Raw genomic sequence first — 27,965 nt, 5'->3', positions numbered from 1 at the left:
CTGGTAGCACTCTCCATCCTCCCCAGGAGAGGGTCAGCAAATGACTGCTGCACCCACAAGCAGAAACATGCACAGGTTGAGAAGAGAGCTCAGTGTGTGAGAATTCTACAATACAGGAAAAGATCCATGAAGAGCAAGAGATGAGATAAGGGAGCGGATAAAATTGTGAAAGGGGAAGTAGAGCATGTAATGCTGCACGACATCACCAGCCAGCTCATACCAGAGCTACCAGTGCAATCAGGCTCTCACTTGAGAGAGGTCCTTGAACACACTCACCCCTCCCTGTAATCACCTACACCAGCCCTTTGGTTTGAACATTTGATGGGCACAGCTAAAAGAAGCTGAAAGAGAACTTGAGTAAGAGAGGGGGAAAAAAAATAGGGAGCTGGTAGAAATGAAGGAAGATGCAAGGAAAAAATGGTTGTAAAATAAGAATCTTCTTTTCCTCTCCTGATGTCCCAGAACTATAATTCATATTCTTGGGTAATATTTATTTAACTTTAATTGGCTACAGCGATTGCTAGCAATGCTAGCTATGAGCTAGCAAATGCAACTGAAAACAGAGCTCAGAGACTGGAAATGGTATCTGGGGATATGGTATGCTCCTTGCCGTACCTACCACAAACTTACTCATACACCTCCCACAGCCCATCTCAAAGGCACTCGCCCAAAATGGCCGTTTTATTTCCAAAGTCAAAGCTGATGCTAAACCAACTGTCATTGTCATATGGAAGAAGGCGAATATAAAAAGGTCACTGAAGTGCCAGATGGGAGAATTTTTGAACTAAAAGCTCTGACATTAATTCTCTGTGTTTGTCTGAAAGACTGAACTCAATGAGCTGATTAAATGTCTGTGCTGAATTGCCAAGTGAGAGAAAAGTCACTCTCACAGAAAAACCAACTGATCAGACCTGGGGTAGGAATCCCAGTTGCATAAAAATCTGAAAACATTTTTACCTGCATCAAGAAAAATAAAATTTTAAACTAGAAGTTAAAACTGGTTACACAATTCTTTCCTTTCACCACCAACACACCAAGGGCTGCAATACAGAACATATTTATTCTGCTAACTTGACATCTAAATATCAGTATAATTTCTGAAGCAAACACAATCCTGAAATTAGGAATTATTGAAAATTATTTTAGATGTCCTCAACATGGTAAGGAGAAACTCAGCATTTTAATTTTTTTTTCTGTTCATAGCACAGCCTAGCTTCAGAAAAGTGAGTTTCTAATCCATCAAAGTTGATGTTCCTCTCCTTGCAGAGAAAAAAGGTCCAGTTTTCAAGAGAGTCTGGATTAGACCTAAATAGATTTTAGGTCTATAAAAGCCTACATATGTCCTCAAAGCAAAACTCTGTTCTGTGACGAGAGACGTCAGGAGGAGTCACCTAAGGACAGGGTCTCAGATAAAGGTCACACCAAAGTCCTGACAGCCTCTAACACTCATGAAAAGAGACAGAAACTCAACAGAGCTGATTTAAAGGGGCATTTTGCTCTATTTCTGTACTGATGCCCCAAAATACAGTAACTGTGTTAGTAATAAAACCTGGCAAATAAATTCTTCCTTTTACTTGCACAGTGTTCACATTTGTCACACCGGTATATAACACAATGTGCCATGCAAGCCTTTCCTGAAATTGCAACCAGGCTGCTGCTGCTTCCATTAACCTGGGTCCAGACCTGCGGCATCCAAAAGTAGGAGGGTCACTCCTCCAAAAAACCAAACAGGAGGGCACAGTTGAGGATCAGCAGGGATATCACTGTGGCAGAGGCAGCTTCCAGTGCCAGGCACGAGCCAAGGATGCCTTGGTAACCAGAACTGCGGTGGAGAAAGTGTCTGAACATAAACACTCCCGAGAAATTGTGACAGGTGGTTCTTATACTCTTTTACTTAGTTACCCACTTGTATCTGTTGTCTATCCTCCTCTGTAACCATATGAACAGGATTTAAAAATAAAGATTAAAAAATATTTTCAATCCATTTTCCATATCAGCCTCCTGCTCCAACAGATGGCTACATGTGCTAGTGCTAGTTTATACAGTTTTCTTTCCATAAGTGCATTATTAGTGGTTTTGTGAGAATAGTATATTATGCCTTTCTGAGTTTACAGGTTTATAATTTTATTCTATCCTCCAAAACTCCCCCAATCATAAAGTTATCAAAGGCATATCCATAAATGCAGTAAAGTCTTCCCACTGCCAAGTTCAAGTGTGAGAAATCTTGAGAGACTTGACAACAAAATGCCTATTCTTGCTAGATTCTGAGACTGTCAGTAAGGTTTTTAAGAAAATAAATTGTAAACAACTCCATGCCTTGAAAATAGGTTCTACCCAGTTCCTTCAGGCTGCTTTGCCTATCCCTAGCAAGCCTCTTGATTCTTTCACAGTTATCGTCAAGTACGTCAGACTGAAACTAAAAAAAAATTGTCCTTGTACAAGCAGGGACTGCAACAAAAACACTGCTGGGGGTGAGATCTGGTCATGTACCTGACAGTCTATGACTCAAGCCCAGCTAGTCAGACCTTGCACATGTATGCTCTTCACATAAATGCTGAAGAGCACTTGTTAAATTAAAAGATGAAGGGGATTGGTCACGTAATCGTCTTTGTGAAATACACACATTTGCAGGTGAAAAGTTTTTTTGCAGTTATCTTTTGTCTTCAATTATGTTTTACCTTCAATGCAATGAAGCAGCATGCATGTTGCATGTTCATTAATAAATCAATGCCACTCTCACATTAGCTTCAGCAGATGTTTTAAAAGTACTTTGCAAGAAATAATTCAAAACTAGAATGGTAAATTAGTTGGGCACTTTTTCCTTCAGAACATTTCCTTCATTAAAAAAAGCCTACATGCTTCATTCCTTTGCCTGTTTTCTTCATTTTTCTTCCTTTCTTTTCCTTTTTAACTATCTTCAGCAAAAGCCAGACAATAAACTAGGTAATTGGAGTTGCTTGCTTCATTCTACTAATGCATTTCAAAGTTTCATTTTAGCACCAAGAAAGAAATCTCTCCTGCTTTTACTTATTTCATCCCTGAGGTCAACAACGCTACAGGTTGAGAAATGCAGCATCCAAGGCAGATGAATGTCACAAGGAAAGACAAGCTCTCTGAGCAATTCTAGATCTGTTCCTCTACATATTATCTTCCAAACCACTGCATTTGACAAAGTATCCTCTATCAAATCAGTATAAAGGCAGAGGCAGAAAAAGAGCCTCAAGTTTGTCATTATTCTCTTGTGCAAGGAATCTTCAGAGATCTGAATAACCTACATTCCAATTCAGTCTCCCTGAAATCTTACTAACAGCCATCCATGACCTTTCTGCCATTGCTTTCTTTCATGGAAGTTTGAGAGTTCAGACAAGGATGAGAAAACCCAGTTTCACAAATAATTAAATGAAAAGTCCTCATCTGTGTTTGGATTTCATATATACCTGACTCCTTTTTTTTTAACTTGTTCTTTCTGGTTTTTTCCCCTCAGACAAATGACCTGGTTACAGAATTCTATAAAACTTGAATGAAAAGTCTCAAAGGAATTTTCTAGCAGCTACCACAGGTTTGCCAGCAGCACAATAACTTTCAAAGCAAAAGGGTGTAAGGGGGCATAATGAAACTTGCTTCTCAGTGCATAATGTGTCACACTGGAAAACATGCCATATCCTACAATTCAGAATTTAGTCAGGACCATAATTGAAAATTATAGCCTATTAAGTTACTCAAAATATGAAGAACACTCTAGTATATCTTTTCTTGCCAAGATGCATAAAACTTAAAATGGAGAGGTTGCAAGCTTATACTGAGAAGAGCTTATCATAAGAAGGATGGCTACAATTTTATAATGAGAATTCTATGAACAGCATAGAGATAATGCTTATTAAAAAAAAAAAACAAACCCTATGTATTTCAACAGAGAAATGAAAATCACTGCTGCTTCTTTGATGTGTTCAAGCCAAAACATGTGCTATAGTAGACTTATGACTGTGCTCAAATGAATTTTAAAGAATAAGGTGTAACAGTACAAAGCAGCCAAGCCCTCTGAAGTTGGTGGCAATTTGCACCTCCAAAGCTGTGAGTTCATCATGAATCACTTTCAACAAGCAACAAATTTTGAGAATCAAATTGGTCAAAAATCACATCTGTCATTAGAACATCAGTGTAAGAAGTCCTCCAGCCTTACAGTACATTAAGCTTTTCATGACAAAATTGTCACAAAACAGAGTGATTGTAGATATCTTGCATAACTTACCCTGCACAGCTGCCTACCAGTAGTACAATCACATTTTATAATTATATAATTTCATAAATATATAATTTTATGAATCTGGACTACTTTGCCAAACACAGAAAATTCCTTGCCAACTTGAAAGTCAGGGGGCTGGTTCCACCACTTCTCTAGGCAGCAGCAAAACCAACCACTCCATCATTAAACTGTAGAACTTTTCAAGACAACTCTCCTGCATTACATTAAAATAAAACTTCTATAGCCAATATTTAACAACAGAACCAATTTGTTCATTAAAACCCTCACTATTTACAGGGAAGTCTGGGCAAACTTATTTTACACATACCCTCTAATGTTTTAAATATATTTTCTGTGTACTTACACAAAGATTTAATAAAATGGAGAAGGACATATTGAAACACTCTAAGCCTGTAGTCTGAAAAGCATCAGAAATGAATTAAGTGAAGCTAAGCTTTCACAATATATAAATAGACATTATGCCTTTTCCTAGTGGTTTTACTTCCCCAGTGCTCACTTGGCAACATTTGGTATTTTCCACTTCAGGTAAGTTTTATACAATTTAATATTAAATTACAAACATCAACACAACAAAACTGAAATATAACTGACAAATTCTATTCAATTTCCTGGATAAAATGATACAGACTGGATCAAAAGCTTGCTGATATGATATTTGTTATTAGCTTAGGTTATTTTGCATTTATATAACATCTAGTTTAAGTTTATCAAGTTATTTTTCAATCAGAAGCTGCAACAGAACTAGTAAGCAGGATAAGATGGCAAGTTCAGCTCTAGAATTATTGTATACAAATTCCGACAATAAATCCTACAAATATTTGCAAAATAAAAGAAAAATCTCCACTCACACTCTTGCATCATTTCTGACTAGCACACCAAAACAAAGACAACTAACAGACAAAACTGCACATTTCCGTGACCTCTGCAGGCCAGGCCAGAACTGATATAGCAACTTCAGAGAAGTCCATCCACCCAGGAATATGATAAACAAAAGAGCAAGATCACCAGCAATGGAGAGAAAGCCCAGAGGTTACCTTTACAAAGGCAAAATCACATGTTTATGGGGTTGATAATACAAAATCACCCCCCTGAATTCAACGTTCAGTACTATATTAAATTACTCTTTCACTACTCGCTTTCTCCTAAACTGCTAAATCCAGAAATATGTGTAGGTTTATGTTAGGGAGTGGTATTAAATATATCAGTGAAAAATATGCCACACATCAAAGAGATGCATATAATCAATGATTCTGACAATATACAATACATTTATGTCAAAAGCAAAAAGCAGCCACAGAAAGGCATTCACTGAACCACACCAAAACACACAAGTCACCATGTGGGTGGAAGAAGCACTAAGGGACTGATGGAGTTGCTATTGGGAGAACTTGTCCTGACATGAACATTATAATAACAGTATTAAGAAAAATAAAGTCCTTAAGGGTCAGATTCTTAACATGATCAGTACGCTGCTTCCTAACCCGGTAGCAAAAAAAAAATATTCTGGAAGCCAGGATGGACCTAAGAGAACTCAAGTTCAGAAAATAGTAATTAACCTCTTCTTCCCAGACTAAAAACACCAGCTAGTCTTTTCTTTAGTTCAGAAACAGGTTTTGGAGAACTGATATTGCACAGGCTCTCTGCTGCTTCAGGTAATATTTGCTAGGATACTCCTATTCATTTCAACAGGGATTGTAACCTGTAATTATCATTGTAGCAATACATGAAACACTTAGGAATATTTTAAGGCTAGTATTATCAAACCAAATTTACAAACCATGCCCAGCAGTCCCTGACAGCTGAGTACTTTTGCTTTTCTGGGACTTCAAAGGGCAATAACCCCAACAGAGCTGTCTGGATCTGCTCAGCAGTTCCTGTGACCTTTAAGGGGCACATCTGCACTCACGTCTATACCGAAGCTGCTGAACATGACAGCCCAAATTCTCACCTGCCCCAGGCTGAGTACTCACACACACTCTCAACCCAGCAAACTCCTGCTGACCCCAAAGACCCACCCAGGGCAGCTACTGAAATCTGCAGGGGCAAATGCCCAGTGGAAGTTCAAAGATTTCCCTTCAAAAACAAAATAATCCCTCACCTCTTCTCTCCAGAGCTGGAGTCCAGCAGAGCTGCGCTGTGGGACCAGCCAGGCACCCTTGAGCCCAATCACAGCCCCTCCATGGCTCTGCCCATGCTCTCCTCTGTGGGGGCTCCGGGGGAAAACAGAACTGCCTGTCTGAGACAGACAGAGCACCTGCTCAGAGATCAAACCTCCAAACAGCCCACCAATGCTAACAGTGCCAGGGGAAAATGTCAAAACCTGTCAGAGCAGATTGGGTTTTAGAGAGTTTAGGTACCGGTTTTGTTTAAGATTTATACAGCAAAATAACAAAGATAAAGGGAAAAAAATGATAGGCCACCATTTTTGCTACAGGACATCAATGGTTGGCCAAACTTGAACTTAGATGAGATCTTGATATTTTGCCTGCTCAGCTACAACTCCTTGAATTTCTTTCTTCCTGGAGTCAGAGTCACTAAGGAGTCTGTGGCAAACACCCACTCCTCACGTAATCCCTTATTTCCTGCTGTAACAGACCCCAGCCTCACTACAAAACTGATTCACACAAGGTTCTTTATACTCACAGAGCACTTGGCAGTAACTGCTTATTAAACTACGTATTTCTCCCCTTTCCCATCTGTGTTCTTAAGTTTTGGCCACATTTTAAGTTTTCCAGCTAGTTAATTTGGGATCTGTGTTTTACTAAGTATTACCACCAGGAATATTATTTATCAATAAAATATGTCTGAAATATTATTCTTTTCTTAAGCTCAGAAAACCAAAACATGAGAACCCAGAGACAGTAGTAACTCAGATAACAGAGATTATGACTTCAGGCTTGGGGAGAAGAAACACTTCTAGAAGAATGATGGAAGCAACAAATTTCACATTTATAAGTATATGAAAAGATAACGCTAAGAGAAAAACACAAGTTAAAATTTGCTATAAAAAAATCCTTCATGCCTGGACTTCCATTCGTTGTACAATATGTGGGCAAACACAAGTGGTTGAGTTACTCCTGTGCATTAAACAATGATTTGCAATTTATTAATAGACAGAACAATACAAGCAAAGGAAAGCTTCCAATATCATAAAAGAATAATACAACTTTAACTCTTTCAATGGAAACATTATGGGTAATTCTACAACAACAATAGCAAAAGGCATCTCTACTTTCTGAGAAAAAAATGAGTATGTTAAGGTTGTATATATGTGAAACTGACCACTTCACATCACTTACATCACAGTATATACAGCATTTTTGAAGAAGGAACTCCAGCAAAATAATAATGAAACCTTCATAAAATAATTGATGTTGGACTGAATCTTTACCCCTTAATCATATTCAGTGACAAAGAAGAAGAACCCTTTAATTGGCAAGTACAGAAAAAGAAAACATGAATCCCTGTCAAACTAGTTATTTGATCCCACACTGATATACAACTGATCTCTTCTTGGAGTATAATTCACATGCTGCATAAAGATAAGCATTCTCATATAAAAAAAAAAAAAAGCCCCTTTGCTTTTGTCCTTAACTAGTAAAAGCAAAAGCCATCTCTCATCACTCTACTGTTACTACCACAGTTCATTTCCTTTAAATAGTAGGACATATGGTGAAATACTATTTTTTTGTTTAGCTCCAATGGATTTCTGTTGAGAGTTAGTTTTCTATGGCTTGATCTACAACTGAAACACACTAGCTGTCAGTTAAGTCATCAGAAATAATTCTAATAATTCCATACTATGGCCACATTTTAATTTTTCTGTCTTGTACTAATGGTAACTGCTGCTCTTTTCTTCCTCTCTTTCCCTGAACATGCGGCTGCTTCAAGCTTTCATATGTTGAAATATTCCTCTAAGATCCAAACCACTGTCAACACACTCCTACATAAGCATTCACGAATGACTACCTAAAAAGACTACCTCACTTTTTGTTATATTAAATAAAGACAGCGTGCAAGAGGAATAAAATCATGACAGAGGCTAACAAGGCAAAAAAATATTCTGACACCCATGAAATAGTATGTTTCTATAAAGGATCATTTTAATTTTATCTTCTGCCACCCAGCAAATCTGTAACTGTTACAGACATTTATTCAGATATAGCAAGATGCACAGACTTGTTAGCAGAGATGAGAAAGTGGCTGATCACGTCCTTCACTCACTCATCCCAGAGGGCGTTCAGCCAAGCATGTATCGGAAAAAATTGCCCATACTATCCTCTTAATACAATTATAAATAAGGCTGCCAGAGAGAGAGATACAAAGCTGTACCGAGAAAAGCACGGCTTTTAAGCCTTCCCCTACCTTTTCCCTGGTATTTACAAACCGCAGGCAGTACTGCTGGGGAGTCTCACCAGGGTGGCTGCCGAGAGGTCTCATGTGGCGTTCCCAGCTTCCCACCGCCTCCCTCTGCCTGGATGTTAAGCAATCCCGAGAAAACCCACCCTGACATGCACAGAATGAATCCTGCTCAAGTTGGAAGCATGTGATAGCTAGGCTTCAGGTTGAAACAGGAAACCCCAGCACCCAATTAATCCCAGAGATTTAAACAAGCCCCATCTTACCGTTTTGTTGTTGCCCAGATCAGGTCAGATTCACCTGCAACTCTTTGGCATCCCTCTAGCAATGTTAGTGTTTGCAGTCAGGCCGGGTTCATTCAGCAACTGAATTCACAACATCTTTCTGCACTAGCAAGCTGAAATGGTACGGCTGTACTACAGCTAAGAAAGGGGGAAATCTAAAGCAGCAAACAAAGAAATCCCTCAAGACAGGGTAATCCCAGTGGAGTAGAATATAAAAGGTACAGATAAGCACCGAGGGTACAATATTTCTCTGTCTAAATTTCATCAGCAATACTATGCTCCTTCTAAAAAGATTTTTTTTTTAAATATATGATGGACTTGCCTGTGGAGTTCCCAGAAAGGCAGAGTATCCAGGCTCTGCAGCAGCATTGCAGCCAAAGTAACCATGCATATGCTATCTAGGCAATTTACAGCAGTCTTTTTGAAAAGATATTGATTTACAGTGTAGCACTGCCTCAACCCAACACAGAACTGCAGCCAAAATAGCTAATGGTGATTTCACAGGAATTAAGGGGAAAAATTCAACATTCAATAAAAGGATGAAACTAATCACTCCCAATTCAATTCTGTCCCAGCCCTGAAAGATATCAGCAAGTTCTAGAGTGACAAAATGACATTAAAGAAATAATCTATGGGCCCCTGGAAACAAGCACTATGAATACCACTATCCACTTTTACATAAACAATAAATATTAAAAAGTATTTAAAATTTATTGAGCCAAAATAGGAACTCTCAAGTTATTTTCAGCATTTTAAGGATGAAACCTACTGTTTAATTTATGAATGCACACAATACACAAAGCTGTGAGTAAGCAATAGACACTTACTCCGTGCTGGGAATCCACTACTCAGCCCAAGAAAGCTTGAGTGTGGCAGGAGGGAAAAGAGGGCAGCAAGAGCAAACCTGGCAATCCCTGAGAGAGAGCTTCTCCAAAAAGGAGGCAGTGCATCTTCTCCATCTCCTACTCCTACAGCAACCCCTGCTGGCCTGTGCTTCAGATGGCTCCTGGCTCCCCAGAAATCTCCTGGGGTTGGGGGAGCACTGGGCAGACTGTACTAGGACAGGGAACAGAAATGTGTGCATCAGTGAAACCTTCGGGAGGAGATGAACGCAGCTCAGCTGAGATGGCATCTTCAACATGCTGAAATAGTTTTCACTTTTATATAATGATGAGCTACAATGAACTAGCAGGCAAAACACAGCCCTGGCTCACACCCTGGGCTCCAGTGACCCTCATCACAGAACCATTGGAAAGGGACTCCCCTGTAGAGCTCCACTTTGAAGAAAGCAGAGTGTGCTGAAACTCAACTCATTAGAGTTTGAGCACCATAGTCACCAAACCTTACACATGTTGACTTACTTGCTCTCACCTGAACTGAGCATTAGTGGCTCCAGCAACATATAAAACTGAATGCCATTAGCAAATTCTAAAGGATGATTCCAAACTTATGTAATGGTTGTTATCTTTTCCTCTCCTTTTCCCAACCTTAGTCACAGGGGCATCTCCAGACTTCTCAGTTTGCCAGTTTGGTTTCTAACCAGATTGGCATCTTCAGATCTCCTGAAAAAATAGGACTTCCACTCTCTTGAACAAAATTTTCTTCTCCTCTCTCTCAAGTGTGAGGCCCAGAAGAAAACATGAAGGACTTCCAGCTGAAATTATGAGAAAATACTTTCACAATGTTTACAATTCTTGACCTTATTCTGTCAACAATAAATTTGTTTGAGGCTGAAGGAGAACAGGACAGAAGGATGCTCAGGAGAAAGAAAAAAAAGATAGTGAGTAAGCACCAGCGAAGACCAATATGTGCCAAAAGGCAGGCACCATGTTAAGGAAAATGGGCAGACAGCCATGGAAGGAGGAAACAGAGGCAAAAAAAGACAAGCCAGAAAAACAGGGAACTGCATTCCAGAGGCAAAGAAGGTATTGGGCCAAGGGAGAGTGAAAGAAAGTCAAACATCCTACAAAGTTCTAGAATCACAGAATACACTGAGTTGGAAAGGACCCATCAGGCTCAATGAAGTCCAGCTCCTAGCCCTGCACAGGACCGTCCCAAAGGATCACACCATGTGTCTGAGAGTGTTGTCCAAACACTTCTTGAACTCTGTCAGCCTGGTGCTGTGGCCACTTCCCTGGGGAGCTGTTCCAGCACCCAGCCACCTTCTGGGTGAAGAACTTTTTCCTAATATCAAACCAAAACCTCTCCCACACAGCTTAATACCCTTCTCTCGGGTCCTGTCACTGGTCACCACAGAGAAAAGATCAGCACCTTCTGCTTCCTTTTTTGAGGAAGTTCTAGACTGCAGTGAGGTCTCCCCTCAGTCTCTTCTTCAGGCTCAACAGACCAAGTGACCTCAGCCACTCCACATACGGCTTCCCCCTAGATGGTCGTCCACCATCTCTGCAGTCCTCCTTTGGACATTCTCTAGGACCTTTCTATCCTTATATTGTGGCACCCAGAACTGCCCCAGCACTGGAGGTGAGGCCGCCCCAGTGCAGAGGGACAATCCCTCCCTTGCCGGCTGGCGATGCTGGGCCTGATGCTCCCCAGGACACGGCGGGCCCTCCTGCCTGCCAGGGCATGGCTCATTCATATTCAACTCACCACTGACCAGGACCCCCATGTCCCTTCCTGCAGGGCTGCTTTCCACTCATCCTCCAGTCTGTCCATACTTGATTGAGCCACTCCAGATGCAAAACCTGGCACTCACCCTTGTTAAAATTCATACAGCTGATTATTGCCAAGGGGTCTGTCTTTCTCTAAATCTCTCTCTGCAGGGGCTTTCTGCAGTGAGATAAAACTCACACAAACTTCCCACAATTAAAAGTCAATTATTTTTACTGTACTGAAAAAAATGAAAAAAAAAATCTATTTATTTTATTAAAGCTCTTCTTGTTGGCTTTGTTTTTGACCTTCCTCAAAAGATTCAATTCAAGGTGGCCTTTGTCTTTTTTAAGTGCATGCTTGGAAGATACATCTGTATTCCTTCCCCATTACTTGTTCTCAATTCTACCTTCTATTTAATTCCTTTTCACATTTGACTCTTGTTAGGAAGTCTTTGTTCACCCATGCAGGCTTCCCAGCATTTTTGCTTGACTTCCTACTATTGTTATCCCACTCCTTCTCCTCTGCCAGCCCCATCCCTTGCCCCAGTCCCAACACCATTTGCAGATTGTGGTTGAACATAACTTAGCTCAAGCACAAATATGTGCTCTGCTGCCTGTGGTACCACAGAGAGGGTTAGGGGAACCTGGCAAAGGATATCTAGAATTAAGAACGGAGTTGATGGAACACACAAAGACCCCATATAGCATGGGTCAGGGTTTCTTCCAAGGGGGTGGGAGAGTAACTAATCTAAAAAAAGCTTCAATACAACAACTAAAAAAAAAAGTCAGATAACTATGGAGTTCAATTTAGATTTTAAAACTCTCCCTGGAAGCCAGCTGCAAGTACAAGTTTCACATTATCAGTATTTAAGTCCTGCCAACACTTTCATCCCAGGGCAGACTGCAAAATGCTACGTAGCACTTGGGAGCAGTTCTTCACCTATAAGGAGGTATCTTTGGAGCTTTTCAAGATAATAGCAAATTGCTACACTTAAACCAGAGAAATTACACAATGTCACAGCTCTGATGGTTAATTAACTAAAAATGCAAGCCATCATTCAGTAATATGGCATAGCAAAAAATGCCAGTAGTTACTTCTGTTCTGTGTGATCATACTACAGACTAGTAAAAAGAACTTGAAAGTAATATCCCATTTCCATTAGTCTGCACTGAGTCATCCGAGAGGATGGGAGACAGGAAGCAAGGGAGAAAGGCAGATAATACTTCACTTCTCTTCAAGGAGTAATAACCAAATGCAGTAATTTATAAAAGTTTCATACATCCATATGAGCTCTTTTTCTCTTCATAGAAGAAAAGGCACAGCTAAGGAGAGCCATTGCTTCTCAATACAATCCTTTCCATTTTGACAACTGCAGACTCAATATAGAAGGAAAAAATTAACACTTCTGAAAATTTACTCACTTGTGAGAGTCGTTTAGACATCTACCCAGCCACTTCACAAGCCACTGATAATTTTTCATTAAGAAATTATTTAACAAGACAGTTAAGAAGTTGTGTCTAGAACCTGAGTGCTGGGTGCAACATCTGTCCAACCCCAGTTCATAACCTTGCTGTCACAGGTGACCATAAAATGACCCCCTTCCTTAAACTGAGAATTTAGAGTTTGAGTTTGAATACATAAAGTACAAGGAGACACGACCTTAATAAAACAATCCAGCAATGATACAAATTCATTGAATGCAAAGAAAATCATTTTTATCTTAAGATGCCAAGCGAAGCAGTGGTAATGTTGCACAATGGAATGCATGACAAGTTATTCCAAGTACAACATGCTGTTAAACTTGCTTTGCAATACCAACAGTTGCACTATACCAGATACATTCTCTGGTCTGGTAGAATGTCACTCAAAAAGTCACTGTCTGAAACAAAATACAATGCAACATAGTGCCAATTAGTTTTGCAACTTTTAAGACAAATAAGAGATTTTGTGGGTTTAGGGACTGATTCCATACACAGTTTGCATTACAAAGCCTCCCATAATTTCTCTATGAGCTCTTTTTGTTCCTCAATTTGTCCTTTTATAATCCACAGTTTGGGGAAGTCCTCATAGTGCTTCAAGGCTTCCTGACAGAGCTCCTGGGCTACAGCAATGCTCCCAAGCACCCATTCCAACTTGGCAGATTTCATGGAGATCCTTGCTGTGGGGGCACTGCTGTAAGCCTTTGCCTCCTTGCTCTTTCATAGTCCTTGTTCTCTGACTCAAGCTTCATGGCAGCCAGCCAGATGTCCTCACTGTTGGGGTTGCCCTGGAAAACCAGGGCCAAGATGCTTCTGGCTGCTGGCACATCTCCTGCCAGCCACTTTGATTTAGCTCCCGTGAGCCACAGCACTTCTGCTTTGGGACAGTGAGCAACAGCTCTCTGCAAAAGAGCCTCCAAGGATTCTCCGGTCCCATGGTTCTTTTCAAAGTAGGCTGTTTGCAACCACACATTCTTCTTGCTTGGGAGAACTTGCAAGAAATAAGCATAAATGGCTCAGGCATGCTCCAGAACACTGTGAACAACACAGCTGTTTGCATTTTCATCCAGGTTGGTTTTGATCTTCTTCAATCCTAATCCCAATCACAGCTGGCAAAATTGCCTGGCATGCGGACACACTTCCAGCTTTATCACATTGTTCAGCATCTTGTATCTGGTGCTCTCTGCTGAGTTCCACAATCCAGAAGTGACAAACCGTCAGAATGTTCCCCTGGGCCTTGTTAAGGACTTTGAGCATTCTCACATGTCTCCAGCCTTGCAGCACCAGCCATGGTTCAGCACCAGCTGGACAGCACTCACAGCCCTGCTCAGCATGGCCCTGGCATCCTCAGGCTGCCCCAGCTCCGTAACTGCTTTCCACAAATGCACCAAGTTTGGAACATGCTCAAGGGCTTTCCCAAGGACACATTTCTTGGCACAGATATCCATCTCCAGCTCTGCTGCTCTGATATAAATCCAGAAAGGCCATGGAGGGTGCTGGACAGCCTGGGCCACAACGGCCTTCACTGTATCTCCAGACTGAAGCTGAGCAGCTTCCAACCAAATATCTTCAGTCTTAGGACACATCTCTGTTCTTTTCAAGACGTCGTTTCAAACCACTGGGAGTTTGCCAGTGATCTCCTCTAGTTGGGCTCATGCTATCCAGGCTGGCGGATGCTGAGGATTGGTCTCTTGGACAGATTTCAGGAATAAGCAGGCTTTTTTCATATCATCAATATCTTCTCCATGTGTGGGAATCATGGAATTCCAATGTGTCAAATATCCTTTCAGGCCCACTACAGTCCAGCCACTCACAGAGTCTGACACCTGGCTTAGCTTCATATCCATCAAGGTGCTCCTGGCTTGGCCAATCTTCTTCATATCCAATTCACCTGTCCCAAGTGCCATCAAGCCTGGTGTCATTCCTCCTGGGTATGCCATATTCATTCCCCCTAGATATGGAGTATTCAATCCCCCAAATTGTGGCTGGTGTGGGTCCATGGAAGTATGATTCTCTCCTGACTGTAAATGCTTTGCAGAGAAGCTGGTCAGGGACAGGAGTCAGCTTCTTATACCGAGGATTCCTCTGATGCTTGCTCCCGGCATCACCAGCCTCTGGAATACTCAGCCACTCCTCCTCAGTAACCTCTGCTAACTTCTGTTTCAAGTCTGAGAACTGCTGCTGAATTTTAGGTTGTTCCATATGGTATTCTCCTATTTTCTCTTTTTCCTGTTTGCTTCTCCTTTCTGCCTTCATCCATCCTCTTCTCTAAAGCCACATCAATAGCATCGGTTTTCCTCATCACATTTTCCATGGGGACCACTTGAGAACAGGTTCCCAGTGTAGCCATTGAAATCATCATAATTAGTGTCATTCAAGTTCTCATCTTCAAAATTTGTGGGTTCTGCCTGGTTCTGCTTCCTCTGGGCCCCCACAGTTCTCTTCCCCAGCAGGGCATGTTGGTCATCCACAGGGTCACTGGCACCACAAGCAGGGCTGATGTCAGAGTGGGTGCTGAAACCTGTGGCTCTGCAGCCCAGCCCCAGCAGTAACCCAGGATTAGCTTGTTCAGTGGTGTCCCAAGTCCCTAAAACACCCAGCTTATACCTGGTCAGATTCAGGCAGGAATGCCCAGCACCTCCCCAGAGTGGGGAATTTCACAATGGAATGATGTAATCCTGTAAGTCTTAGGATATTTTGGGAAGTCTTTGATGGCCTAGGTGGTTACAGCTGTCCAGTGGGGCTATATGGCCCATTGGCAGAGAGGACCCCCTTAGGCTGAGTTACCTTAGTTACCACAGCTGAGTCCATTTGTGAGACAGAAGCCCGACATTGCTCCCAAGGGTTTGCCTCTTTCCCTTATCAAACACCCAGCTTGCAGTCTTAGGGCTGGGTGTGCACTGGGCAGCAACAACCCACTGCTGCAAACAGCCCACTATTACCAGTTCATCAGGAGTAATGTAGGTGGGAGCAGAATGCATAGCTTGGTTACACCCCACAATGTAACTGGACACCCAGAGAGCTGACAATACTCATGTTTGCAATCAAAAAAAAATTAAAAAAAAAAACCCAAACCAAAACCACACTAACCAGGAAAGGATAGTAACATTTCCATGGCACACATTTTAATGATGAATACTAGAGGCAGACTTTACAAAGATTTTCTTTAGAGACAACTATAAAGAAGCAACAATAACTTTTAATATATACCAGTATAAATCCCAGGGATGAATCCCTGAAAATGTTTCATTTTTGAGTTACATATATTGCTACAGTGGATCTCCTAGAGGGACCAAGCTCAGTGATACCCTATTTCAAAGTCATCCACAGTATTTTAGCTGGGAGAAAAAAGCTTTCTAGAAATTAATTAAAACTTAAAACAATGAGTTCACCTTCATCTCTTTCTTAAGTTTAAATATGTCATGCACCGAAATTCTCATCTTCTTTGAAAGCACTGGAGTTTAGCCTCCCTTCATTTTCACTTTGAGATACTCACATGAAAGGCTTTGAGTTTGAGTCCATATTGGGACCAGTGTTATTTAATATCTTCACTAATGACATAGATGAAGGGATCAAGTGTACCCTCTGCAAATTTGCTGATGACACCAAGCTGAGTGGTGCAGCTGATGTGCCTGAAGGACAGGATGCCATCCAGAGGGACCTGGGCAAGCTCGAGAAGTGGCCCTTGGGAATATCATGGGGTTCAACACCATCAAGTGCAAGGGGCTTCCCCTGGGCTGGGGTAATCCCCAGTGCCCATCCAGGCTGGGGATGAAGGGATGGAGAGCAGCCCTGCCCAGAGGGACCTGGGGGTGCTGTGGGTGAGGGGCTGGACATGACCCAGCCATGGGCACTCACAGCCCAGAGAGCCAAACGTGCCCTGGGCTGCACCCAGAGCAGCTTGGGCAGCAGGGCAGGGAGGATTTGTCCCTCTGCTCTGCTCTGCTCTGGGGACAGAGACCCCACCTGGAACTCTGCACCCAGCCCTGGGGTCCAGCACAGGAAGGACATGTACTGTGTCATTTCTGTTTTATGAGGCTTAATATTTAATGTATTTATAAAAACAGTATTCCTTCAGTAACTTCATGACAGCTATGGCTTGGTTCTCCTTTTCCTACTTGTTTCTGAAGGTTTACCTGTTTTTCAGAGTACTGCTTAACACCTAACCACTATCTTCACACTATTGTCCCATGATCCTACAGTTCTTATCCAGGACAATGTAATTTGTTTAGACTCATCATTACACATGCATAGCTGCAGTTAATTTCTCCATGTGCACTGGCTTATACATATCAGCATGAAATACCATTATCATTTTATCACCCAAATAATCTATATTGCAAAAATCCCTCCAGACTGCAAAACTTTTGGCAGTTCAACTAAATAACCTTTTTTAATACATCATTTTTCCATCCCTCTTCCATGTCTTTCTCTCTTACCTGGAAAGTTAGATGCTATTCCCCTCTAAGTCTCAAAAATGGATGTTTTGCCAGTTCTGCATGGCATACACAGCACACATGAAGCACACATGTATAACCATCACACAAATCACAATGACTGGAAAATCTGATGATAGCAAAACACTGAGCTAGATAGGGGCACGACATGAGATTAAACAAGTTTCTATTTAGAAACACTCAAGCAACCCCTGATTTAAGAATATTTTTGGTTCTCATGATAAAATATGAGAGGCAGCTGTAAGAATCATCTCCCCTCTTCCAGCTCTGTTTGTCTAGAAGGCTGCATGGACAAGGGTTTCACTGCAGCCACCTGCACTTTTGTTCTTTACTAATCAAATTGGCACAGAATGATGACCAGCAAAAAGGCACATCAAATCTCAAAGTGCTGCAGTGCTGAGTCAAGCATCCCAGGAAACAAGGACCAGAAGTGCAGGTATTGCACTAATATTCATCTGTTCTTTGGTTAAAGACAAAGGGTTGGTTTTGACCTATAAAACCCTTTACAGTCTGGGTCGCTACCCCCTCGCAGACTGCTTCTCTTGTCCTCTTTTATCTCAGTAACTCAGACAAGAGGGCTGCATTCACCTGGGCATTCTCACTGAAGGGCACTTCAGTCCAGAAACTGATAAAGCTTTAATGCATGTTGAGCAGCTTATCTATTTTCCCAGGACTTCTTAGGTGAGAAATAGAAAGAATCTCAGGAGCAGTGAGCTGCTGAAGATAAACTTCAGAAAGGACAAGAGAAAAAAGCCTCTTCCACATACTATTAAAAATAGTTCTAGAAAATACAGTTAGTGGTGGTACAGCTGCTGCAGCTTAAGTGTTCACAGAGCACCCATTCCCACAGAGTATTTCACCTAAGAGGTTTTTTTTCCCTCCCCAGACCATCTCTTTCTACACCCCTAGAACTGAACCCTGTTACAGTGTGTTCTAAAATAGAACTCCCTATTGTCCCATGATCTTATTAAGCAGAAGAACATGGATTTTCATGTGATGGAGCACAGTGGCTGCAGAGGGCTGGGATGGATTTATACATCAAGAGATTTATTCAAAAGCAAATATGTGGCCTATAAAAATATACAAGAAGCCTCCAAAGCTTTCACAATCTTAAAAGGAGCAAAATATTGATTTCAGAGGGTGGAGTGAATTTTCCTTACCTTGTTTCATTTTTTCATTAATTTTTTGAAAGGAAATTTTCAAGGAAACATGCTGTTTCAGTCTACCAAATTTAAATTCAATGAAACTTCTTTTGGTTAAATGACAAGAAATATTACATAGATTAAATTATCTAGCTTCTATCTATCTATCATTCTTGTAACAAACTGAAGAATCCTATTACATGAGGAAAGGGAAAAATTAAGGTCTATGACAAACAAGGGGAATGATTCCATAGAACTGACAGGCTGAAGGCTGTGAATGGACACCTCCTTCCACTTAAATCACTGCTACAGGATTTACAGCACAATGTTTCAAGGCAAAAACTCTACAAAATTCTTCATTTAGTTGTGCATGAGAGCTCTCTGTAGTACTAAGGTGTGGGAGGGGCTTCCAAAGTGAGAGAAATTTGGGTAGAGATGGCCTCCCTGTTGAGAGGCTCATCACCTTTCCAGGGACTGAGGTAAGGCTGACTGGCATTTCCCTGCATCCTCCTTGCCACCCCTTCCAAAGGCCTGGATGATGTTTGCTTTTTTCCAGTCTCTTGGACTGATTATCATCACCTTCCAAAGATGATCATGAGCAGCTTCCCCATGGTGTCCAACAGCTCTCTCTTCCATTCATGGATGCACTAAGTCCACTTGCAAAATCTTCTGGTGGGGGGAAAACCCCAAACCTGGTACTATATTTAATTTGTGACTGCTTTAACAGAAGATTACCATGAAAATTATTCTTGCTGTACCATAAAACAAAGTCAAATCCCCTTGAAGCAATAATTCTCACAATCTAAGATGTCCCATGGCTATCTACACACAGTTACAATGATAATAACGTACTCTTACATTTTTTTTTCTAGAAAAAAACCATAAACTTCTCAAAAAATGAGACAACATGAGCCATACAACTCATGGACTAAACCATGTAGCAGCAAACACACTTCCTTTGAAACTTCTTGTAAGAAGCAGAGTCACTGATGCTTGATTATTCCATTGTTCTTTCAAAGAGTAAGATGCCTTTTTAGTTGATACTTAAAAATAAAATTAGCATTGCTCTAGCAGCTTAGTCATCAAAATAGGTCTTCACTCTACTAGACTCTTAACAGACAGAAAAGCAATTTTTTTGTTCACAAAACCTCTTACAGCATGAGGAGCAAAACAAAAGTTTTACCATAAAAACCAATAGTGCATTAAATTATGAATAGTAAGTGGAAAAGAAGTTTAAAGTAGGAGAAGCATAACATATAAATTGTGATTCCCCTAGAGTGTTTAAAGGACAAACTGCAACCTAAAGTTTAACAGAGGAAAGGTTTGAAGGCCTCAGAAATGTAAATGCTGCAGAACACCTCTTTTGAGGTATGATTCCCAACAGAAGTGGGAGAGCCTTTATGCGTAAGGTTCTTCAGCATAAAATTATGGCTGCTCTCTGACAAAATTTTAAACAAAAATTACTGAAAAAAAATCCTTAAATGCTTTTAGAACTTATAATATTGAGGGCTTATATGCCTAATAGAATACCTGTCTATCCTCAGGAAAGATTACAGAAAATATCTGAAATCTAAAAATATAGTACTAGCAGAAAATTACTACAGCAATAAAAATTCAGACAAGAAGAATTCAAATAAAGATTCCACTGGAAGCCACAGTGGTATAAAAAAACCCAAGAAAAGATCACTTTAAAATGTCTTATGGCTGCCTTTGAATTTCATATGCCAAACAGATCTGACACTTCCAAAATAAACAGTTTCTATTTGAAATGTTGCAATAAAAATACACATCTCATGCTCTATGCTTATACCAGGGGTGTTTATATTCCTGGGGAGTCTCATTAACCTGTGTGCAACCAGTATGTGGAGAGATAAACATACCAAAGACTGGTTGTTCTTTAACCACCCATGACAGCACGAGCCACCAATTACAATACATGCACAGATGGTTAATGGGTTTTATCACAGTTTTCACAAGTCTGGGAAGGGGGACACCACCTTTCCCCATTTCTCTGAAGGTTAGTACAGCAGCACAGAACCAATTCATGTGTTGAGGCCCCTCGGGTCTTGCTGCCCTACATGGTCAAACAAAAACCAAAAACTTGCATTGTAGTTTACATGATATGCTCAATGCCCCGATTAAATTATATGTAGGCCTTCAGTACACACATTGACTTTATCTCTCAGTTATTTATGAAATGCTAAGCAGATTGTCACATATGACAAATTCTAAACATTTGAGAACAGTACACAGTTTATAAGACTCCCAATTAATTTGCCAGGAATGGCCACACTGAAACCCCATTAAAATAAAACAAGAAACAGCTTCCAAGCTAAAGGTGAATTTTAACCAGGCATTGTGGTTCAAATCTATTGTATGTAACATTATTTCTTCCTCTAAAATACCTGATGATATAGATCTCTCTCACCTATACTGTTAACAGGAGGACTACATCACAGGCTTCTGTAATTAAGTTTAAACAGTGACAGCAGTAACAGTTTCCATCCCAAAATCAGCTGTGTCTAAGCTGGGCTTATCAGTGAGATTCACACCTATTTGCTGAAACAGAACAGGGAGACTGAGGACTCCAGAGAGAGATCTGAAACCCCTAAAGGACCTCCAAATATTAGAGATCACCTTCTCCTACAGTCCTGGACTCTTGTCCAGCTCCCTGAAAATTGCTTCTGATCCTGCCTTTGCTCCCAGCCCTCCATACCACTCCTGCTTTCACCCCCCACACATAACCATAGACCCCAATGTGCTTTTCCAATATCTTCTTGAATCCTCCAAATTCCTTATTAGGCTCCTTTCTCTTGGAGGATATTTCATATTCCATGTTTCATATATTAGAAGCACTGAATATATTCAGGGGAATAAACAGGGGAATGACCTGAATCCTGAGGGGATAAGTCCAGCAGCAGTTTGACTCTGTCCCTTTCCAGTTGGAAGTTCCTTTTTGTGCTTTAGCACATGCACAGGCACATTAAGGAATTGCAGTGTGTTTTTCTAGGAAATCCTAGAAAATTTCAGTTATGATTTATCAGGTCTCCAATATGTATTAATTAAGAGTATTTTCAGCATGTCAGTTTCAGGAAAAGCTGCATAAAATGACAAAAGCAGGAAAAAAATCCTCGAGAATAAAGTCTAGCTCTTTCCAAACTAGTGTTTGAGAACATGAGGATGTATAATTTCTAAAATTACCAATCATTCCTAAACTTCCTTAACTTTCTTGACAATTGGCATCTGTGAAGTGATGCTGCAAACAGTGTGGCTTGCAGAATGCATGTGCTGTCAAGTCAGGAAAATAGATCTGTCTGCCTCAACATTGACTCTGGGATGTACCTATACTCCTTCATGAACATGCAGAGCAGAATGCAGGCAGAATAATTTGGAATTTTTTTCAGCATAAAGAAAAAAGGGTGCCCTCCATCTCATCCTCAAGAGTTTATACTCATTTTTAGGCTGGGATATTTCTGCTTCAAACAAGCACTGAACCTAAAATGACTGGATTTTTTGATAGGCCTTATTGACCACAATGTATTTTTTTAAAAACAGCTGGCAATTACAGGTCAAGCAATTCAAATCTATCTTTAAAAAGTACTGCTAAATAATGTTGGCTCACTGAGGACTGCTTATTAATAGGATTACCAGCAGAGTTGCCAGTAGTATTTACAGAGGTCTGAAATAAGTTCTTGTCCTATACTGGAATAGTTCGACTATGCTTTTCTTATCCTTGTTCTTCCCTGCCAGCAGCAGATACCTTTTCACTAAAGAAATGGAGCAGTCTTTGCAGACACATCATTCCCAGGATCATGCCAGGCCAGAGCCCTGCCACTTGCCAAGCTATTTCAATGGAGCTGAAGAAGTAAGAAATGCTCTTTCACAAGACAGGGGGAGTTTAGTTCATGAGACCATGTGCCAGCCTGGGAAACACAAGTTTCCAAGTCGGTATGTTGTTTTATAGGACGTCAAACTTCAAGGGGTTTGGACTTGATATTTGCTTGTGCTAAATTAATACTTTAGCCTCTCTTCTGACTCCGCTAACTGCATTCGTCTAAAGCTCAACTTTTGAGAGGGCAGGGGGCAAGCTATCATTGAATATTCAACTGCATAATATGGCATAAACAGTAGCAAAGCACACAGATCAAGTGCATCCCTAAGGTCACTTTCAAGAAATATTCATTTACATTTTTTAATTGCTGCTTTTCATTTCAAGCTCAGGTAATATAAACAACATTAAGCCTGCCCTTATCAAACAGATGTTCTTGAACCAAAAACTGAAGTTAAAGTAATAAAAAATGAATACCAATTAAAGGTATGAACCCATTTCCATACAACGCACGAGGAAGACTAATATTAGTACTAGAACAAAACACCTAAGAGGAGATTTCTAAAAACACAAGTTAAAACCAGACAATTAAAAAACCCCACTTCATTATATAAACAAAGTTAAAAACCCACAAACCCAGGTCTTCCTTTAGCAGAGGCCAATCCATGAAGATTGAAACAGAACCATTAATACACACATAGTGTGAAAACAGAGACCACCTCAAAATAAAGCCAACCATCAAAAAACAACCAAAAAAACTCAAACACATAAGATTTATATGTAAAGTACTACATGCATTCCCTGAATCACGTTATATATAACTGGCATGCTTTCATTCATGTAAATCCTTTCTGAACTAACCCAGATGCTAATGTAAGTTTGACATAAGTCCAACTAACATATTAACATGATAAAAAATTTTGACTACTCCCCTTATTCTTAAAGTAAACAACTATAGCTAGGGAAAAGGTAGGGTGGTGCAGTTACCTGGTAATTTGCAGTGCAATGTGTGGTTTCACAATAATAAAGTATCTTCAGAGCAGAACCAAGTGGTAGAAAAAGGGCTTTTCCTTAGACTGTCTCATGAAGGCCTTTATACTTAAAGCACGAGAAATAAAGTGCTCCTTCATAAGAAGGTGCCAAACTTTAATCTTGGCAAAGATTCATTTCATTGTTTTTGACCAAAAGGCTAAAAAAACTACACAAATCCAAAAAACACATTAGAAAGGATAAAACCTCTTTGTGCTATGGGAGCAAAGGAATGCAAGCAATACTGAATAGTTTTTGTTTGACTTCATCTTTGTATTTTCAAGGCCATCCTCCCTAATACCCTAACATCTGAATATCTTCAAGATGCGCTAAGAAATCTATCTTCAAAATCCACTGAGAAAAATACTAACTTCTTTATCTGTCAGATGGAAAATTAAGGCTCAGATGTTTAATAACTTGCTAAAAGCATCACAGCACTTTCTCTGCCAGAAGAAACAGTATTTGAATATAGGTTGGTGCTGAGGTTAAAAGTACTGTGAAATCTAATGGATTCATTTAGTCCCGGCCTTTTATAAAAATTTTATACTGCTATCAAATTCCAATGAGAAGATTTCCTTCCATGTCACATTAGTGTCTTCCACTCAATAGAACAACCTTAGGGTTTTAAGGTTTGCTGTTAAACTATTACTTTGGCTTAACACCAGCATCAGCAATTAGTATTAAAGACATGGAATAAAAGTAAATGTGAGGCATTGTGCACTATACCATAAACATGTCATCTTTACTACCTCCTTTCACATCTCCCTTCCAAAAGCATTGCCTTCACTCACTGCAATCCATTAAGATATGCTTCTATCATAACATTCCCTCTAAAAAAGAAATTGTATTTCTTAGTAAGTGCTGAACTGAAACTGATTGCAAAGCAGCCATGACTACAGTACACTAGCAATGTTTTAAAAGCCATAGAATTCACTCATGCCACAACTAGAGCAAACACTTCAAACAAAACCTGTTGTATTTCACTCAGCTTAATGGGAAAAGCAATGCCATTATGGAAATGCATAGACACTGCATGTAGTACAAGGTCAGTCAGCAGTGCTTCATCTCCATAAAGTCTTGGCTCCTTGTAGGCATTTTTAAAACATGTTTCATAGAGTGGATTTTTAAAATTTGTACCAGAAAAATTTCAGGGTTGTGATATAGAACAAAAATGTAGAAAGCATCTTCTTAAGTTTAATTCAGTCTATGAGCTTCCTGGCTCCCTACTCAAGTGCATCCCTAACTGGACACACCTACAGAGTCAGACACACGGACATTTGCAGACCATCCCAGCCCAGCCAGCTCAGAAGCTCACACCACCCTGCTTCCACACCACCTGTGTCACCGTGCTCACTGCCCCAACCACCATTGCTCCAAAAGTGCTTGGGCACATTCTGCATGTGTGATACCAAAATGCTGAAGCAGTTTTAGAGCAGGCAGTTCTAAAGTATGGCCTCCCACAGTCAATTAAATTTAAATCATTTCAACCTTAATTCCTCTATCATATTTCATGTTAAACATGTTGTGAAAAAAATCTTCATCTGCTCTCAGAGCTAACACTGCCCTTTCTCCCAAAATTTTCAGTAGAACATGAACATTGCCTGACTTAAAGTCACCAAAATTTAGCTTAACCTTCATGAGTAGCAGCTACAGGAAAAAGGCTCCAAAGAAAGGCACTGACAAACCCAGATAGAAGTAACATTTTCATGGTTACTAATGACAGTCAGAAATCAGCAGAAATGCATTTCATTGAGCTCCCAAGAATTAGCATTAGTGGATCAGCATTAATACAGGCAATAAATTTGCAAAGTGTAATGAGGTTTCAGAAGACAAATAGGAAAGCCAATGCATATGACCCCAGGCTTTGTTTCACCTCCCTCACAACTGTAAAAGTCATGACTTTACTTATCAGTGTACATTTTATATAACCTGCATGGTACACTCTTCTCCCTAAGAACTGAGGGTTGTGCTTCCTTTTTTTTAAATTGCTTTTATTCATGTAGGGTTTCTTGTTTTTACACAAACAGAAACACAGATCAGACACAGTTACATAAGAAGCAAAAAAGGTCATAATGGGAAAACATTTTGCAGTAAGTATATGATTTTGTTGAAAAATGGCAGCATTGGATGAATATCATTAAAAGCATTTTCTTTACTTTGTGCTGTAAAAAGAAAATTACCTCCAAATGCAAATTTGGTGACCTGTTCTCAGACCCATCAGCTAGTGGCTTCTTTGATGAGCTGTGAGTCCTCAACTAGAATTTTATTTACAGAATATTGTTAGATGTAAGCGCACAATCTCTATGTAGGATTTTTTACCTTCAACAATAAAAGCCACTGGCAGATAGAGAAGTTTGTCCTTCTTATTTCCATGGAGAAAATTAACTACAACCATCCCTTTTAATCAAGTAGAAAAACTGATTTTAGAATTTATAGTAAGTTTGTGCCAAAGGATTGTCCTGAAATGGCTATATCGTATCAGTTTTATCAGATAATAAAAGAGCTGGTTTTGACTAACCAGAAGTGTTGTATTAAGTTTGCAACTTCTTTAAAACAAGAAATACAGAATGATGAGCTACAAGAGTTACATATGTATTCATATTTTCAATTTATGTTTTACTATTAAAAACTGAGCAATTAAGGTCTAATAAATAGAAATTATTTCCATATCATTTGTCTTAAGCAGCATGTAGAAGGAAACTAAAATGGATTGATACCATGATTTAAGATATTTGATTAAATAAAACCATTTAAAATAGTAGACAGGAAAACCCACAAAAACAAATTTCATCTTTTAACAAGTACATTATTGTCTGCAGTTATTAGTAATCCGAAACACTCCACATTGTTATTTGTTGGGGACTGAAGAACTGGTACACATCATTGCTCCAGGCTCATATTCACAGATACTCTGAAGATGAGAACAAAGCATCCTGATTTTCAGCTACCAGCTAGCTTCCAGTTTCTGAATGAAGTAGTTACAGAATTTTAAAAATCGCATTTGTTGAAAATTTTAATTCTGCAGAGATAACTATTACTGTCAAAAACTGATTCAACATTCAAGAGGTTAGCAGTCTGGCTTGAAACTTCAGCATAAGAATATTTCTTACCCCACCTAACTAAACTTTCAACTTCTTTTTTCCCCAAAACTATTCTGAATCATAGTGCTTTAAAGGTTATCATAACATTAAAAAAACGTAAAATTTAGACCATTTTTTTACTTTTTTGTCTTTAAAACACTTTTCTACCATGTTATTTGCACAATGCTATATCAGTTTAGTTGTATAAGTACATAAAATACTTTTCCATAGCATGTTTTGATGCCACCAGAAATACAGAGAAAAATCTTCTCCTGTTCCACTGATTTCACTGCAGTCCCAAATAAGCTACTTTCTGCATTAATCATTTTATCATATCAGAGCTTACCCTTAAAACATGAGCTCCATTTTTCATAACCAGTTAATAATGGAGGTACAGAGACACTTCCCCTAACACTGCAGCCAGACAAGTGCTCACCCTCCTGTCTGGCTCTGAGGCCCCTCTGTCCCTGCCCAGTGCTGCCAGCTGCTCCCGGCAGCGCTCCAGCTGCTGCACAGCTGGCACAGCCAAACCTCTGCTTGCCTCTCACCCACTCAAATGGCTGGCATCCCAGGGGATCAGCGCATCCCTGTGCAGACAGGAAAGTTTCAAGGACCTCTGATACCTTCCAAGTCACTGAGTCAAGTCACTTATGTAGTGTCCTGCTCAAAAGCATGTTATTGAGACCCATCACTTGATAGGGCATGCCATAGGAAAACCATAACAAACTGGGAACTCCTATTTAGTGAAATGGACTGACATGTGACAAGAGCATTCTGCACTAGTCTGTAACACAGGGAAACAGATGGTAATGAAACTAGCAAAAAACACAGGATAGATTAAAAAGGGTTGAAGCAATTTTAGCAGATGTTTATTAAAGGAAAGCTCAAGGGACAAAAGCAGTGAAGGTAAAAATGCCAAAAATAATTTCTAAAAATAAATACATTTTAAAAAGGATGGCAACATTTTGGCAAGGAGAGGACTGATAGATGGATGCATTCAGGTTCTGAAGACCTCTGAAGCTAAGACTTTGAGGATTAAAGTAAAGCAGGAATGAAAAGGCTTTATCCTAAAACACACCCAATGCCAATTTCCTTGTTTCACTTGCAGAAAGATGCTGCAGTGTTGTGTCAGAGAAATCAAAGCTCAGCACCATATGTATGAACCCTCTTTATCTGCAAGACTTAAAAGACTTCAAAACAGCCTAACTAACATAAAGGTGACATTATCAGCCATTAGACAAAAGCCAGCCTGAGTTTAAGACCTGCAGACTGCTGGGGAAAAACCAATAGCTGCCACAGAGCCCTATCACATAAGGAAATTTCACCTTTGGATCAGAAAATGTGGATCAGAACGCTTGCTTTTCCATTATTTTTCTGAGTAAGAGAAAGGGAAAACAATGAACATTAAGTTTCTTTCCTTCATGAATATATTT

At 40.0% G+C, this 27,965-nt stretch overlaps 1 protein-coding gene and 1 pseudogene across 5 annotated transcripts in view; both read right to left on the bottom strand.

Annotated features, from left to right (window-relative positions):
- Positions 1–27,965, bottom strand: part of CDK14 (cyclin dependent kinase 14) — a 310,762-nt gene that overhangs the window by 234,874 nt on the left and 47,923 nt on the right. Inside the window, exon 1 of one of the 5 annotated variants that reach the window (XM_064704278.1) lies at positions 9,230–9,313. The exons of 1 other annotated variant lie outside the window; for it this stretch is intronic. In XM_064704278.1, coding sequence (XP_064560348.1) covers positions 9,230–9,298 — 69 coding nt within the window. In that variant the 5' untranslated portion in view covers positions 9,299–9,313. Of the gene's footprint in view, positions 1–8,629; positions 8,753–8,889; positions 9,024–9,229; positions 9,314–27,965 lie in introns of those variants that run through there. 3 more of the 5 variants (XM_064704276.1, XM_064704275.1, XM_064704277.1) reach the window with 3 other exon arrangements.
- LOC135443630 (pre-mRNA-processing factor 6-like) lies at positions 13,500–15,828 on the bottom strand (annotated as a pseudogene).

Source organism: Zonotrichia leucophrys, chromosome 2, assembly GCF_028769735.1.
Source record: "Zonotrichia leucophrys gambelii isolate GWCS_2022_RI chromosome 2, RI_Zleu_2.0, whole genome shotgun sequence".
Classification (NCBI taxonomy): Eukaryota; Metazoa; Chordata; class Aves; order Passeriformes; family Passerellidae; genus Zonotrichia; species Zonotrichia leucophrys.
This window is presented reverse-complemented; position numbering and strand designations above follow the sequence as displayed.